Consider the following 17,632-nt stretch of genomic DNA (forward strand, 5'->3'; position numbering starts at 1 on the left):
ATCCAAGGGCAGCCACAGCTCCTCTGGGAGTTCCAGCCCAGCTCTTTCCCACTCTCACAGGCAGGAATTCCTTCCTAATATCCCACCCAAATCTCCCCTTTCCCAGTGGGAGCCATTCCCTGTGTCCTGTCCCTCCATCCCTTGTCCCCAGTCCCTCTCCAGCTCTCCTGGAGCCCCTTCAGGCCCTGCAAGGGGCTCTGAGCTCTCCCTGGAGCTTTCCCTTCTCCAGGGGAACATTCCCACTTGAATTCCCACTTGAACATTCCCAGCAGAGCTCCTCCATCTCTAATTCACCACAGCCACACTTCCCCCATGCCCCCAAATCTCCCTCCAAATCCCCATTTTCCATTTTCCCACAGCTCAGACAGAGAGAATTGCTCTTCTTTCCCTCCTCTCCAGTGCCAAGGGCTGGTTTTGGACACAGAGAATTCCCCCCATGGGCATGGACTGGAGACTGAAGCCCTAATTCCTATGTAAACCCAACAAATGGCACCTGGGAATGCCCATCCTGGAACTGAGACCCAACAAGTCCCATCTGCAAAGCTCAGCTCAGAGCAAGGCACAGACAGCGCCTAACTCAGAACCGAACCGCTTCAGGATTGAACGAAGAATTCTCAAAATTCAGTGATCGCTGCTTCCAACCCCCAAACTGAGGGGAACAGAAGCCATTTGTCACCTGCCCCTGGCAGCAGGAGCCCCACAGGGGACACGCACCGGTGGCAGTCGTGCCAGACCCAGGCGTGGCGGCCGTTCTTGGGCCGGAAGTCGGACTGGCCGTTGTTGTGGATCTGGGAGGAGAAGCGCAGCAGGCGCCGGTAGCCCGAGGTCAGCGAGGTGTTGTGGGCCGAGCTGGCCAGGCAGTTCTCCTCCAGAGCACACTGCAGCAGGAACATGGGCCTGTCCTCCAGGTAGGCTGTCTGCTCCACCAGCTCCGCATTCAGCACCAGGTCCGGGGCGGCTGCAGTGAGGAACAGGTGGGTGAAGTTAAATAAAATCAGCCCAAAAGTGGCTGCTGGAGGGGGAGGCTGGTCCTGCCCCTGAGCTCCTCAAAGTCACAGAGTGGTTTGGGAAGTGGTTTTAAGGATCAGCCATTTCCAGTACCAAAAACCTGCCACGATCCCAGGTTGCCCCAAGGCCTGTCCAACCTGGCCTTGGACATTCCTAGGGATGGGGCGGCCACAGTTTCTATAGAAATTCCATTCCAGCCCCTCCCCACCCTCCCAGGGAAGGATTTCTCCTGAATATCCAATCTAATCCTACTCTGAGTCTGAGTAGGAAAAGCCTGGCGGGCAATGATTCACCATACGGGAACATGGACCTTAAATCCCATCCCATTCCACCCCCTGCCATGGGCAGGGACACCTTCCACAATCCCAGCTCACTCCAAGCTGCCCTTGGACACTCCCAGGGATGGGGCAGCCACACCTAGAACCTCCCCTGGAGGAAGAACTTGCTGTCTGTTCAGATGTATCCAGCTCACCCCGTTCCCCCTGCACATCCCTTGTGCCAAGCTGGGATAAATCCCAAGTTACTCACTCTCTGAGCAGGACACGCCAGCCCCGAAGCGTCCCCCTCCCCTGGGGCAGGACACGTGGGCCCCGTCGTGCCGGCAGTGGGACAGGGACATCTCTGTCCCTGAGCACTTGACTCCACTCATGACCACGTCATCGGCGCTGACGTCCCCGTGCCAGTACCACGTTTCCTGGGCAAAAGCAAAAAGGCAGGAAAAGGCATTTCACACATTCCTTGGGGTTTCGTGGCTCTTAGGGGAATTTTTACCTGCCTAAAATGTGGATTTCCCCACCAGGGAAGCTCAGGGCAAGACCCCACATTATCCAGGGGGATCTTGCCAATGGGTGCTGGAGCAGGGAACTCAAGGGGAGTTCCCTGCTCAGGGGAACAGAAGTTTTGTCACCAAATCCTTAAAAACCTTGAATTCCATCCAGTGCCACGGGCAGGGACACTTCTCACTGTCCCAGTTTACTCCAAGCTGGCACTGCACACTTCCAGGGATCCAGGGACAGTCACAGCTCCTCTGGGAATTCCATCCCAAGAGTATATTTCCCAATATTCCACCTAACTCTGCCCTGTGGCAGTGGGAAGCTATTCCCCCTTCTCCCATCATTCCAGTTCCTGATGAAATTCCCTCTCCTCTCATCATCCCCCAGTTTTACAAAACTCATGGGAATGACGAAACATCAAAATCCCAAACCCAAACTCACCAAACCCTAAAACTTGGGAGAAGGGGAGGGGAGAAAGAACCTGAAAAATTCTGATAAGACCTGTCCATGTCCAAGCTGGGAGCAGTTTCCAGGAAAAGAAAACCCCAGTGTCCCACGGCTCCCATTGGCCCTGGCTGTTTGGGAAGGCCAGGAGCACACAGGGCTGCCCTGTTCTGCACACTGGGGCTTTATGCTCCCAGAGTTGGGGCAGCATAAGGGCCTTCTCTGTTCCAAATTCCAGCAGCCTCAGCTCAGGGAAAAAAAATGCCTTTTCCTCGCTGGAATCTCAGGGCTGTGTCAACAGAGCCAGACAGTCAGAAAGGCTCAGGGATGTGGAGATCCTCAGCTCCCGGGATTTGACGGGGGGAAATCAGCTGGAGGAAGCAGTTGGAGCAGGGAATGGCTCCAGCAGCACGTGGGCAGCTCCAGCCTCCTTCCTGCTGGGTGTCCCAGGCTAGCGTGTCCCTTGAGGCCCTGCAGATCCCTCCTTGGCCATGGAGAATGACTGGGATCTGTCCATAAGCCCAGGGTGGCAGAGGTCATGGAATGGTTTGGGTTGGAAAGGACCTTAAAGCTCATCCCAAGGGCAGGGACACCTTCCACCATCCCAGGCTGCTCCAAGCCCTGTCCATCCTGGCCTTGGACACTCCCAAGGGTGGGGCAGAACCAAGGTGCCAATCCTGGCCCTGCAGAAGCTGGGAGGGTTTGGGGCAGGAGAGGAGCAGGGAATTCCAACAATTCATGGAGCTGGATGAAGCCCCGCTGCTCAGGGCTGCACTGGAGCAGCCACAGGACCAAAATCCCATTTTTTCAGGAGACCTGACACCAGTTTGAACCTGACCTCTGCATTTCAGGGAGGGACAAGAACCTGCATGCAGCCGCCAGGCTGAGCAGGGATCAGGGAATGTGGGGAAACCTGAGCTGAGAGAAAACAACAGAGAACTCAGGGAAGCAGAAGGTTTGTCACCCAATCCTGAAAAATCTTAAAGCTCATCCAGTGCCACCCCCTGCCATGGGCAGGGACACATTCCACTATCCCAGCTTGCTCCAACCTGGCCTTGGACACTTCCAAGGATGAGGCAACCACAGCTCCTCTGGGAATTCCATCCCAGGACCTCACTACTGTCCCAGGGAAGAATTTATTCCCAATATTCCATCTAACCCCACCCTCTGACAGTAGGAAGCCATTCTCCCTTATCCCATCATTCCAGCTCCTGATGGAGTTCCCTCACTTCTCATCATCCACAGCTCCTTCTGTTCCAAATCCTTCTGCTCCAAATCTCCAAATGCCCACCTCCACGATGAGATTTCATCCTCAAGGTCTTTCTGGTTCAGCCCTTGAAGCTCCTTTTGGAATGAGCCCTTCCTCCTGGTCCTCCTCACCCCACTCACCCTCTGCACTGCCCAGGTGGGGCTGGGCCGGGGGCTCACCTGGAAGGCGTGGCTGGCGAATCCCAGCCCCAGCTGCCGGCACACCACCATGGCCTCCACGGTGCCCCAGTTGTGGCTGCAGACCGTGCCCCACCTCAGGGTGCCGTTGCGCTCGGCCAGCACCTCCACGCGGCCCTCGTAGGGGTTGCGGCCTCCACTCAGGCGAAGCTGCGGGACACAGAACCCATAAATCCACAGCAAAGTCCCGAGGGAAAGGGCAGCAGGTGGGGAAGAAGGTTTTGTGTCCCAGAAATTTTAGAATGATTGGATTTTCCCAGCTGGAAGTGACCCTGCACAGCAGAAAACTCCCCCTTTAGGACGGAGCTGGAGAAAGCCTGGTGAGGGATTTTCCCCATCCCCAGACTGGCAAAAAGGAATTCCAACAAGACTGGATGAACACATTCCTGATCTTTCCTTAGGGAAAATGACTCAGGGCACTCAGGTGGTGCAGCACCGTGTCCCATCTTTGTGTGGGATCTTCCTCAAGGGGAAGGCTCTGGGAAACCATCCCAGAGCAGCACTTGGAATCTCTGCAGGGCTTGAGCTCAGGGAGTTCAGTTCTTCTCTGACTTTGGCAGGGGATGCTCCAGCCAAGCCCAGCAGCTCAATGGGCTGGAATTCCCAGCTGCAGGAATAACATTCCTTGGGAAAGCTTCCCTTCCCTGCTCCTTTAGACCTATGGAAGGAGAACTCAGAGGAATCTGTCTGGGTCATGCAGTTAGCACGGAATGGTTGGGTTGGAAAAGGTTGAAAATTGGGTTAAAAATCATCCAGTGCCACCCCCTGCCATGGGCAGGGACCTTCCACCATCCCAGGTTGCTCCAAGCCCTGTCCAACCTGACCTTCCCCATGAGATGAGTCCAGAGGAGCTTAAAACTCAGATAAAACAGGACATTCATCCTCATTTTCCCTCCTTTTTTTGGGTAAAACCTGAATTAAACACTCATAGCTTGGGTGAAACAATTCCTGCCCAAGATTCCCTCACACTTGGATCCCTCAGCTCCTCACCTGGTTCTGGAAGCCCATGGCTGGCACATTGCACCTCACAGCAGCATCTTCCTCGTGGTTGCAACCCTGGGATTCAGTGTTGAACTTGCAGTCTGTGACCGACTTCTCAAAGCCCGTGCAGTCGATTTCGTTCAAGTGGATGGGACCCATTCCTTGGGGAACAAATAGGGAAAAAAGTCCTTTTGTGTGGTGAGGGAATACCCCCAGCAGGTTGTTAAGATCACAGTGACCTCCAGCATTCAAAACTTGGAAAAAATCCGCTGATTTCTTGTAAAAATAAAACAAAAAGCTGTGAAATTATTGTTGATAATTTCACTGTTAATTTTTTTCCAGTATTCTCTGCAACACAAGCATGCAAGAATCTCCGGAAAAGCCAAGTTTCCACTGTTCCATAATTTACAAACCTCAGCTGTAGGGATTCACAAATTGTGACCTTTTGGCTGGGTCTTTGTGCTGGCATCTGCTCCCAGTCAAGGCCTGGCACTGAGCTGGGACCTCGACACGCTGACTGTGAATAAAACATCCACAGGGATGAGGAGTCAGGAGAAGAAATCTGGGGCAGGTCGAGGATTCCAGCATGGAGGGAAACAGCAGAGGACAACTGCAGAGAATGGGCTCGAGGTGCTGAGAGAGAAATGGAATCATTTGGGTCCTCCCAGGTTGAGCGGTGGCAGAAAATTGGAATTTCCATCAGAAAAATGTAGAAGGGAATGATCCTCCCGCAAAACTCAGCTCCCGCTTTCACAACTGGTTTAAAAGCACAAGGCAGAGATGTGAATGTATTTGGTTTAATTTCACCCACAATTAATTACTGAGTTTGGGCATCTTGGCCAGCCCTGTGTCTACCCCTCCCACCACAGCTGGACAGGCTGGCAGGACATTCCTGGGGGAGGCTGCTGGGGAATAGGAATCTTGTCCTTTTTTTTTTGCCTCTCTCTCATTAAAATCCTGTTTGTGGTTCCCATCTGGAGCTGGCAGCACTTCCCACTCATTCTGCAGCCACCAAAGGGCTGAGGGGGAGGAAGCCCTGACCAGAACTGGAGGGGGAAGCTCCAGGAATGCAGGAGGGAGCCAGGCCGACATTCCCAGCCCAGCAAAGCCACTCCAGTGGATGACAAAGATGAGAAAGGACAAGGGCAGGGCCTCACTGAGCCACAGAACCCTGGCAGGGCCGCTCTTCTTGGGGAAATTATGGCACACGAGGGCATGGAAAAGAAGCCAAAATGTGATGAAATGTGAGGAAAATTGTATTTCCCTGCACTTAAAAACTCCCAGATTAGGCCTAGCCATCCAACATTTGCCTTCACCTACTCCCTGGAGTTTAATTCCATGTTCTCCCTCCTAAGATATCAACACATCCTGAGCTCTGTGCTCAGTGTCTCCTCTTCTTGTGGAAATAAGGGTGAATTAATCTGGGTTTATTCCAGGTGGGATAACTCCTCCTCCCACACCCTGAGCTCTGCGGAGGGCACTGCTCTCTCACTTTGTCTGAACTGGGACTCCCAGTTCAGCCACTGGGAGCCTGTGAAATTCAACCTCCCACACGGAGGCTGCTCCTCCAAAGAGCCCTTGGAAAACCCAAATTCCCTGGGATGTCACTGGAAGTGTAAACAGGGACATGGCCTCGAGAGCCCCCTGTGCATCCAGGGCCAAAAAAAAAATCCCCTTTTCCAACCAAAATGTGACACTCTGGCTGCTGAAGGGACATCACCCATCCCAAGGGATGCTCCTGCTGATGGATGAGCAGGAGGGAAAGGGGGGAAAAAAAGGAAAGGGAAATGTGTGGGAATCCAGAGGGAGATTCCAGGCTGTGGGATGGGGCAGGAACAGCGTGTTCCACGTTTTCCTCCCTCACGTGGCAGCCCCCAGGATGATGAAGCTGTTTCCTACATCCCGTTAAACACATCAGCAGATTCCAGCCCACCACAAAGAGGGTTCTTGGCAAATCCCGTGGATTTGGTCATGTTCTAAAGCTTCCCAGACTCAGGACACCCACGTGTTGTTTCCTTCTCTCCCCTTCTCCAAGCTGAAGGAATTTCCCCCATTCCTTCATTCTCAAAATTTCCCCCATTCTTTTATTCTCACAAGGGTTCGGTGTAATTTTTGTTTTTGATTCTTCTCCCAAGGGTTTGGCACCTTTTTTTTGGTTATTCTCACAACAAGAACTTGGTGTCTTTGTTTTGGTCATTCCCACAAGGGTTTGGTGTATTGTTTGGTGGGTTTTTTTTTGTAGTTGTAGTTGTTGTTTTGTTTTATTTTTATTTTTTGGTTATAATTTTTTTTTTTTTTGATTTCCACCCGCAGAACAAGGTGTGGGAATCACCAGGTGGTTTCAGTTAGCCTTTGACCACATTTTGGAGTTTAAACCAACTCCCAAAAACAGGAAATCCAAACCCAAACCTGAGTCTGAGCTGTTCAAATGCCCTTCTATTTATAATGAGTTAAATTACTGTCCTGCTCTTAAATTGGAACATTTGAAGTCTGACTCCAGGATTTATTTTTTGCCAGGAACTTTCTAGTAATGCCTTACACCATGGTGTGGTCCTGGAGAACTCAAAGGGAATTTCAGAGCAGCAGATGAGATAATTAAGAATTAATTACTGGAACAGCTACCTGAGCAAAAGGTCAAACTCATCATCTCCAGACTTTTTTGCAGGGAAACTTTTTAAGTCACAGAATTCCAGTCTGGCCTCAAGAGCCTTCTTAAGGTTAGGGAAGAAATTCCTGGTCCTCAAATGAAACATCCCAACAAAAATCCACTGTGCTCTGAATTATGGGATGCTCCTGGGGGGGAAACATTCATTAATTCAGGGCACCAGCAAAAGGAATGAGGGATTCGTCTTTCCAAACAAACTGTGGCTCTGCTGATAAATAAAATTGGATACTGAGAGATACTGAAAGAATGGGAGGAACCATAAATTCCATAGGAAAAGGAAAATGTGACAGGTTGTACATTAGAAAGGGCCTGCGTGGGGCATTTTAAAAAGTCTGTGCCTCTCAAAGATTCCCATCTCCTATTTGGATCTAAACCTCTGGTGTTCGCAGATGACTTTTCCTGACACCAGGACTGCCTGGGCTGTGGTGGGGCTTACCTTGGCCCAGCCTGGCTCCCGTGATGGCTTCCTTGGCACTGCCAAACCCCAGCTCCCGGCACACCACGCTGGCCGACACCAGGTTCCAGTTGTCGTCGCACACCGTCCCCCACTCCCCGTTCTTCAGCACCTCCACCCGGCCTTCCCCGGTGTTGGCTCCTCCTTTCAGCCTCACCAGGGGTTGCTGGAAGAGACAGACACAGGAGTGGCGATGCCTTTTGGGTTCTGCCTTTTTGGGTTTTTATTTTCGCTTTGTGCTCCTCACAGATACGTTTGGAGCTCTGCAGCCCGTTGAATCAGCAGTTGGTTTTCCCAGCGCTTTTCAAACACAGCACAGGACACGGTCTCAGGCTGCAACAAGGGAAATTTAGGTTGGATAGCAGGAGAAAGTTTTTTTACAGAAAAAGTGATAAAGTATTGGAATTGTCTGCCCAGGGAATCAGCGTCCCTGGGTGTGTTTAAAAAAGACTGGTCGTGGCACTCAGTGCTGTGGTCTTGTTTTTGGTGTTAGGGCTGGCTTGGACTCGATGATCTTGGCATTTTCTTCCAAGTCATTCTGTTGAATTCTATGGAATTCTGTGGCCTTTCCCTAGGCAGAAAGACAAAACAATTCCAGAGCTCCAAGCCCTGGGAGTGCCTTCCCAATCCTATCTTGGCTCTTCCTGGGAACAACCTTCAAGATACATTTCATGGACAAAGTACATACAGTGCTGAAGGCAAGGCTTCAGAGAAGGGGTTTTGGAAATTGCATCACCACTTGTCCTCTTAATTAGTGCTTTTTCTGAATTATTAATTAGGAATTATATTATTTTTATCAATTATTAATTTCCTAAAGTCTATAAATATGTACTCATCCCTGTGGGGGTGACATTTTATGGACATCTTTCCATAACTGCTCCTGAAGGCCTTCAAATAAAGATCCTCTTTTTTATTACTCCCTTACTAATTTAATTACAAATCAGTAATTACTAACTAGTAATTACTAACTTGAGACTAAAATTGTCTTGAGTTTCGTTTCCAGGTTGGGCAAAAGGCAGCAGTGGGGTCAGTGGGATGGGAAAACCCATCCTTTACAGGGGTTATTTACGGAAATCTGGGTCTAAAAATTATCATAGAATCACCTGAGACACCTTAAAAAAATCCATCACACAATTCCAAGGCCTAGAAGTGCTGGATGAAAGGAGATTTTTATCTGCAAAGATTTTGTTGAGCATGGATTTCTTTCTCACACCTCCTGTGTGAGCAGTGAATAAAAAACCCAATCCAAGTCCTCTGCAGGTGCTTGGATTTTGGATCCTTTTTCCATCCTGGAAAAAATGTCAAAAAAACATTTTTCATATACCTTGGGAGCTTTGCAGGAGGGTTGGGAATGGCCCTGAGCCCGTCCGTGCCCAGCTCTGGATGCCCTCAAGGGGTTTATTTGCTGTTCACACCTCCAGCACAGGCTCCTGGCTTAATCCAGGACCAACACTGAGCTCAAGCCCTATAAAACATGAGCCTGAGTGCTCAGTTCTGACCAATAATAATATAGAAATTATATATAATAAATAATAATGAAATAAGAAATAAAAAGGGGAATAAAAACATCTGGCATTTGCAGTCAGAAATAGACAGCTGAGTGGCAGCTCCAGTTCCACTCATTTCTGGGTTTATAATATTTAATTATTATCTGTTAATCACCCACTCCTCTCCCCAGTGCCGAGCTGAGCTGGGTTGAGGTGGTGAGAGCAAAGCTTTAGGTTTGGGAGCACCAAAAATCCTTGGCTTTTCTGACTGGGATCATGGCTGGAGCTCTTTCTCCAGGCTGGGGTCACACCAAGGACACACAAAGCCTAAACAAAGGCTTAAGGAATTACTTGGCAGCGTGTGCAGCTCAGGAGATTAACAATGATTTACAAAACCTTTCACCTCCCAGAGCTAAATCCTGCAAGCTCTGGCGCAGGGAAGAGTCTCGGATCCAGGCAGGGATTGCATTATCCCCACCAATAATTATCCTGTTATTGGCACCTGGGAAGAGCCCATAGACCCCCCCTAAAACCACCCAGGAACAGCCACAAAATCCAAATTTTCCCAGTTTCACAAATCTACAAAATTCTTTGATGAGAAACCACCAAGATTTCCCCTCTATCCCAAGGCTGCAGCTGGAAAATTTCCCTTGGCACCCACCTAGCCCATGTTTGCTGCTGGTTAAGCTGTCCTCTCCTAGCTCCTGACACTGGGAACAACCAATTCCAGCCTTGTTTTCCAACATTTTTGCATCTCCTGGGATTTTTATGCCCCGCTCAGCTCTCTCCTCCTCACTAGACTAAACAGACTCAGCTTTCCAAGCTCGTCATGTTTTCCCAGTCTCTCCCCAGGGCATTTCCTCACTGAGGACATGGAGGTAGAGGAAATGCCAGCTGATTTCCACAGGGAAATTCCAGCAGAATTCCAGAGCCTGTGGAACAGCCCAGAAGTAGCCAGGCATGAGTTCAGCTGGCTCAGACTGAGCTGCTCCAACAGGAACGTGACCCAGGGAATTCCTCACTCCTAGCTTTGCCAGCTGCCCTGGGAGCCACTCTCCCAACCTTTGAAGTCAGGAGGAGGAAAAAACCTGGAATTTGGGAACCTGGTGTGCAGGGAGAGGGGAATTGCAGAGAGGACATTGGGAGTTGGTGCTGAATGGTCATACCCCCCAGGGGCTTCCTGTCCTAATCGGCAGCTGGGTGGGATATTGGGAAGAAATTCCTCCCTGGGAGGGTGATGAGGGGCTGGATGGAATTCCCAGAGAAGCGTTGGCTGCCCCTGGATCCCTGGAAGTGTCCCAGGCCAGGCTGGATGGGGCTTGGAGCACCCTGGGACAGCGGGAGCTGTCCCTGCCCATGGCAGAGTGGCACTGGGTGGGCTTTGAGGTCCGTTCCAATCCAAGCCATTCCATGATTTCATTTTCCCATCCCTCCGTGAGTGCTGCTGGAACAGCCTTGGATACTGGGAATCTGCTGGGCAGGAAGGACTGGAGGGACAGGACACAGGGAATGGCTTCAAACTGACAAAGGGCAAGGATAGGTGGGATATTGGGAAGGAATTCCTGCCTGTGAGGGTGAGGAGGGGCTGGGATGGAATTCCCAGAGGAGCTGTGGCTGCCCCTGGATCCCTGGAAGTGCCCAAGGCCAGGCTGGAGCAGCCTGGGACAGTGGGAGATGCCCATGGCAGGGGTGGAATGGGATGGACTTTGAGGTCCCTCCCAACCCAAATCATTCCATGGTTCTCTCTGCATCTGTCAGCGGATGCTGCAGCAACTGCCCTGAGCTCTGGGAATCTGCTGAGCAGGAAGGCCTGGAGCAAAAGGACACAGGGAATGGCTTCCCACTGCTAGAGGACAGGGACAGATGAGATACTGGGAATAAATTCTCCCCTGGGACAGTGGTGAGCTCCTGGGATGGAATTCCTAGAGAAGCTGTGGCTGCCTCATCCCTGGAAGCGCCCAAGGCCAGCTTGGAACAAACCCAGACAAAGGTGTCCATGGCTGGGAGTGGGATCAGATGACTTTTAAGGGTTTTCCAACCCATTTTGGGATTCCAGGCCAGGCTGGGGCTGCTCCCTGCTCACCTCCTGCCTGAAGGCCTTTCGGAAGCCGCTGTGGCTGCTGGGGGCGAAGGCGCGGCCGGGGATGCAGCTGACCACTGCGGGCATCCCACTGTCACAGCTGCTGTTCTTCCCAGAGCCCGCCAGGTGGTTTCCCAGTTTGCAGCTGGAAATGTGAGCCTCGTTCCCAGTGCAATCCATGGAGTAAGGCCAGTAGTGCTGCTTCCTTCTGCTGGCAAACATCCTGGAAGGGATCAAGGAGAGGGGGGAAAAGTTAGGAATATGTAACCAAAAAAAAAAAAAGGATTTTGCTAAATCTTGGGAAGAAAAATGCCCTGGGGATAAAGTGAGGATTGGACGGGATTATTTGGAGGCTGATCCATTCATCCACACCATGACTCTGTTGAGGTGTCACTTAAAAATGGAATCATTCAGGTTGGAAAAGACCTCCAAGATCATCAATTCCAACCACTTTCAAGGAAATAAATCCCTGCAAGAACTAAAAAACCTGAGCAGGAACCAAAGGTGCAGCTCCAGCAAATGTCACATTCTCAGGAGCACAGATCCCACCTCAGGCAGGGATCAGCTAATTCCAAACGGACAAAGAGGATTTGTGCAGATAACTGGGCTGGAGAGCCCGCAAAAAACCTTTTCCTTTTGCTGACCAGCAGCTATCAGCTGGGATTGGGAAAAATCCAAAGCCTCTCCGGGCCTGTGTTGACAACTTGGGAGCAATTTCCGAGAGCACGAGCAATTCTCCCTCTGACTTGTTCACAGCAGAGCGGCTTGGCAGCAGCTCCTGCTTCTCTCTCCCAAACTTCCTGGAGCTGCTCCAGGCACTCCTGAGGCAGAAGGGGCACGTGTGATAAACTGGGAAGGGAAGGAATCTGGCTCCATGCTAACTGGGAGGCTGCCGGAATTGAGAGGAATGGAAATATGGGTCAGGTCGGCCTCAAAATGGAGTTAAAAACACAGGGAAGGCTCAGGGGAAGCCAGGCCCTGCTGGGATCTCCACGTGGCTCCGTGTGATCCCGGTGCTGCTCCTCATTCCAGGAATCTCTGCCACGCAGAGCTGGGATCCAGGGATTAGCTGTGACACATGGCACAGCGAGGCGGGTGGAACCTGGGGAGAAAAAGCAGCAGTTCTGGTTTGCTGCAGCACAGAGAGCAGCGAAGAGCCTTTCTGAGGGGGTTTTTGGGAACTCTGCTGGGCAGGTCCAGGTTTTCCCAAGTTTTTTCCTTTTAGGATTTAGATTTTGCAGGGATGTTTGAGGGGACATATTTCTCCCCTGTGTTCGCAGAGCTCTGCTGCCCAGCTCAGCATTTCTGCAGGCTCTGCTGGCTCCCAGCCTCCCGCTAATCCTTCCTGGAACCCGATCTCTCTGGGCTGAGGCTGCGGATGGATCCGCAGCCAGGCTGGAGAGGGAGCTGCAACTGCATCCCACCGTGCTGGAAAAGGATGAAGCAGGCTGAGATCCATCCCAGGGATGGACCCTGCCTCTCCTGTGGGGAAAAGTGGCTGTCAGAACCCACCTCTGGCTCTGCAGAGCTGTCAGGGACTCCCTGAATGGAGAAAAAAGGGATGGGAAAAGAGGAATAGAGTTAAAATCTTAAAAATAAACCCTGGGAGGGCTCAATACAGAGCAGACGCTTCCCAGATGTGCTCAGGAGAGAAGGGAGGACCCGAAGGAACATTTTCATCCTTCACAGACAGGTCCAGAGAGCTCCATGAACTCCAGAGCAGACAAGAACCAGCCTGATTTAGGGAAGCAGGGATGGGGATGCCTTAGAATAGCAAACAATGACCTCATCCTGGAAATTTCATGAGGCATCAACATCTGGACGGTATTAACAGTCCTCGGGAGGCTGGGGAGAAATAGAGCCCCACCTCGTGTCCCCAGACTGAGTCTATGCAAAAAAAGCAGAATTCAGCTGATCTTTCCAGCCAGAAACTCAGGGCTTTGCTGATGTTTAGTTTTTAACACAGAAGGGTCCAGCTGGGATCAAGTGGGAGCCCAGGGTGACACTGCTCAGGTCAGAGGTGGGAATGAACATTCCTGCTGGGAGAGTTCGGCCAGTTCCAGGTCAAGCTGGAATTCAAACCATTTCTACTGGTGAGGAGAGAGGGATTTTCATCCCAGAAAAGCTTTAAAGAAAGCACGAGTGGAGCCCAAGGGCTGAGGGGTTGGATAAGGAGCACTCGGGATATTCCACGATTCCAATACTTGGGGAGTAGAGAACAAATCACTGCACATAAACTCCAGGAAATTCACCCAAATCCCATGGAGCAGAGGCTGGGGAGCTCCTCCTAAGGGCTGTGAGCAGAGGGTTCAACCCTTGGGAAATTCCTAAAGTTACCAAGGTGCTGCCTTCAGCCTCGGGGAGGAGGGAGGGAAGCCAGGCCTGCCAAAGTCCTTCAGATCCTGAATTTTCCAGGGAAAAACAGGAGGGTTCCTAATACAAATATCGAAGTGATGAGCTGCCCAGCACCTCTGAGTTTATAACAGGCTGAGCAGACTGGTTAAACTGGGAGTAGCCGTTAGATCCCGGAGCCATTTCTTTGTCAAGTCACAAAGATTGCAGAAAGGCATCAGGTCCCTCTCTCTGATCCCAAATTTCTCCCCTCTCCATCAGCAAAATTCATTAAATTCTGCTTTTCCAGCTGGAGCAGGAACTGGGAGGAGGAGGAGTTACAGCAATTCCTATATAAAACCCACCATGAGGAATGAACAGGACCAGGGACTCCACTTAAGATTTGTTTCATTTCCGAACATAATTTGTGCTGTCAGCTCCAGAGGCCGAGTTGCAGTCAGGAATAAACCCCTGGCAGTGGGACAACTATGAGTTCAGTTGTTTTCTTTTGAGCAAGATCCATCTGCAAATCATTTCACCTCCCAGCTTTGTGCAGGAGCAGAGCTCAGCAGGGCTGGGATTGGGGGCAGTGGGATGGGGAGATGTGGGAAGGGGCAGCCTTGGCCAGCAGAAACCTGATCCCAGCTTTTCTCCTGGCCGCAGAGTGGGAGCGGGGAAGGATCCGCTCCAGGGAGAAGGGGATTCTCAAATTAAAGGAGAAAGGACTTTTCTGTGTCTTCACATTTCCAGGGAGAGGGGAGGCTCCAGGATGAGCTTTTCCCTTTCTGAAACAAACCAAGTGGGACAAGCATCCCCTGGCCCAGGTGAGAAGGTGCCACTGGTCATCATCCCAGCGCCTTGACCACAAATCCAAGGTCATTCCCAGCCCAGAACTGGGAGCTTTCCCAGTAACACCAGCTGAACACGATGCATCCACCCATAACTCAGAGGGAAGCTCTGCCAAAGGAAGAATTTGGCTTTTAAACTCTGCTGACAAACAAAACTCTGCAGCTGCCAAAGCTTTACAAGCCTCTCCCATCCAATAAAATGCCAGCCCAAATTTTTTCCCAACCTGGGATAATGTTCATCGTGTTTTCCAAAATATTTGTGGGTGCTAGAGCCCAGCAAGGACGAAAACAAGGAAAGGAAGGGAGGTCTTGGGGCACTGAGGCTCTTCAGCAGCAGAGATCTCCTGGGCTGGGATTTGGGACCACTTCATATTCCTAATTTCAGCTCAATTCAATGGGATTTTCAGCAGTGCTGAGTTGCTGCTGAACAACCTCCTATCAGTTTTTCCATTTCCGTGCGTCCAAGAGACAGGACAACTCCTGAGCACTCTTTTATTTAAGGCAGATGGCTCCAGATACTCCAGTTAATGCTTTTCTTGGAAAGGCCACAACTGGAAGCAGGAAAAATCTACTTTGCCTGTCTGGAGGTGATTTATTCCCTGCTCCTGCAGGGGATGGGAATCTCAGGGATGGGTTAGAGGGAAATGTGCTGCACTTGTGGAAGCAAACCCTCCTCAAACTGATGTCCAGGGCAATGAATCCCCTGCTCATCTCCCTGAGAATCCTGCAGACAGAATTCCAGTGGGTTCTTTATTCCAGATTTTCCCTGTGCTGCTGTGTGGTTTTGGGCTATTCCAAGCCAAGGACCTCTCCAGTGGGTCAGGATCTCGCTAATGAAAGAAACGGAACGTGGCCAGGCTGATCCAGAGGGAATGCTCAGAAACAGCAATTCCACAGGCCAGAAGGAGCAGGCAGGAAAACCATGGCTCCTGCCTGGAGTGTTCAGCCCTCCCCTGAACCAGCCACCACTTTCCCACTCCTCAGGTCACAGAGCAGCAAAGGAACAAGACAGAATTTCATTTAAACTCTTTCCCATCTGCTTGAGGGTGTTTTTCCTTGGGAACAGTGTGGGATGAGGGCTGGTGACAAAGAGCAGACAAAAGCAATGACAACAAAGAAGTCCAGAGCTCCCCAGGAAAACGAAACGCAGCGTAAACCTTTCTGCTTGCAGCTGTGGAAAATGCAGTGTTCTCCCTATAAATCACTGATTTCTTCCTTCATTTTAAAGGAATCTACAAATCTAGGGAGGAAAAGCAGCACTGAGATCACAGAGGATCCTTTTCCAGCACCTTCTGGGATGCACAGGCAGGAAATGCACTCCGGGTGGGAAGGAGGAGCCTGGGCACTAGGAAGCCCAAGAAAGGCTCTTTTTATTCCCAGGTGTCTTCTTTGGAGCTTCCAGCACATCCAGAACTGATCCCACCTCTGTATTTCTGCACAGGGATGGGGAGAGCAGTTGGAGACTGTTTACATTATGGAATGATAGGACACGGGGAATGGCTTCCCGCTGCCAGAGGGCAGGGATAGGTGGGATATGGAGAAGGAATTCCTGTCTGGGAGGAGGGGGAGGAGCTGGGTGGAATTCCTAGAGAAGCTGTCTGCCTCTGGATCCCTGGAAGTGCCCAAGGCCAGCCTGGAGCAAACAGGGATAGTGGGAGGTGTCCCTGCCATGGCACTGGATGGGCTGTAAATCCCTCCTAACCCAAACCATTCCACGATTTCCTCACAGCTGATGGATTTACTGGGACAGTGGGAGCAGTTTGGTCCCATCCCTGCCCCTGCCCAGCACACAGAGCCCATCCCTGCTAGAGGAAATGTTCATCCTTGAGCTGGAATAACAAAATAAAAGCATTTCTTAGGCCAAGTGTCTCATCTCCCATTCCAGGCCCTGTCAAACTCTGATACTCATCAAGCTCTGTATCCCATGGATGAGGATCAAAGGCCTCCCCTGCCTGCACCAGGAAACGCTGGACATTCCAAACATTTGCACAGATGGAAAAATCCCATCTGGAGGAACGAAGCAGTCAGAGCTTTTCCTACCCCAGGGTCCCTGGTGCCACCTGCGACCTGCATTGGGAATGAGGCCCCGAGCATCCCAAGGAATGTTTGCAGCTCCCACCAAGCCCTGCCCTTACTTGTAGACGTTGGTGTTGTATTTTCTCTCTCCCGGGAAGCCGAACATCCCACAGACCACGCGGGAATTCTTCATGGTCCAGTGTTTGTCGCAGATCTGCTTCCAGGTGCCCTCGTCCTTCACCTCCACGTAGCCCTCAGTGACAGGGACGCGCTTGCGGTAGGTGGCCAGGATGGCGCGGATACGGATGTCCTCCACCTGGATGTTCATGTTCTGGGGGCGGAAAATAAACGGGAATGATGCTGGATTGTAGGGAAACGGGATTTGGAAATTCCAGGTGGGATCACAGCCCACTTATGGCCAGGTAGGGCAGAAAGGACGAGGTGTTGAGGAAGGGACAGAGCAGGGAGGCAGAGGAGTGGACAGGACAAGAGGGATTCCAGAGGGCAGGGTTAGATGGGATATTGGGAAAAATTCGTCCCTGTGAGGGGCTGGGATGGAATTCCCAGAGAAGCTGTGGCTGCCCCTGAATCCCTGGAAGGGTCCAAGGCTGCGTTGGAGCAACCTGGGATAGGAGAAGTGTCCCTGCCCATGGCAGGGAGTGGAATGAGGTGATTTTTAAGCTCCCTTCCAACTCAAACCTTTCTGAGATTTTATGAAACAAACCTTTCCACCTTGTGTAAATCCATCCTCTGGAAGAGAATTCTTTTTCTCATTAAAACAAAAAGTGCTCTAATTTATTTTATAAGCAGCCCTGTAACAAATCTACTTTGCCACTTCAATTCCAAGTGCTGTTTTCACCTTAATTTAGTCCCTGTTCCCGTGGAAATAAAGCAAGCTCAGCTTTGTTAGGGCCAGTTTAATCACAGAATCACTGCAGGTACAGGGAGCTGGGAGCCCTGGCAGGGAAGGACTTTGGGGTTCTCATCCAAAGCCATGATTTCATGTGGAATCTGGGATTCCAACGTGCTGACAGCAGCGTTTCTCTGACTCCTCCTCTGCAACCTGGGACAGCAAGTGAGTCATGGAAGCTGAATGGAT

General features: G+C 51.1%; 1 protein-coding gene across 4 annotated transcripts in view; it reads right to left on the reverse strand.

Moving 5' to 3' along the window:
• Positions 1 to 17,632, reverse strand: part of LOXL2 (lysyl oxidase like 2) — a 51,831-nt gene that overhangs the window by 9,749 nt on the left and 24,450 nt on the right. For all 4 annotated transcript variants that reach the window (XR_015279738.1, XM_023940728.2, XM_086865372.1 and 1 more), the window contains 7 exons: positions 16,653 to 16,864; positions 11,342 to 11,561; positions 7,754 to 7,937; positions 4,662 to 4,813; positions 3,654 to 3,821; positions 1,537 to 1,702; positions 715 to 958 (listed from right to left, as the gene is read on the reverse strand). Coding sequence is in view for 3 of the 4 variants with exons in the window: in XM_023940728.2 (XP_023796496.1) it covers positions 715 to 958; positions 1,537 to 1,702; positions 3,654 to 3,821; positions 4,662 to 4,813; positions 7,754 to 7,937; positions 11,342 to 11,561; positions 16,653 to 16,864 (1,346 nt within the window). In the remaining variant the exon portion in view is untranslated. The remainder of the gene's footprint in view (positions 1 to 714; positions 959 to 1,536; positions 1,703 to 3,653; positions 3,822 to 4,661; positions 4,814 to 7,753; positions 7,938 to 11,341; positions 11,562 to 16,652; positions 16,865 to 17,632) is intronic.

The sequence above is a fragment of the Cyanistes caeruleus genome, chromosome 29, assembly GCF_971803275.1.
Source record: "Cyanistes caeruleus chromosome 29, bCyaCae1.hap1.1, whole genome shotgun sequence".
NCBI classification, from domain to species: Eukaryota; Metazoa; Chordata; class Aves; order Passeriformes; family Paridae; genus Cyanistes; species Cyanistes caeruleus.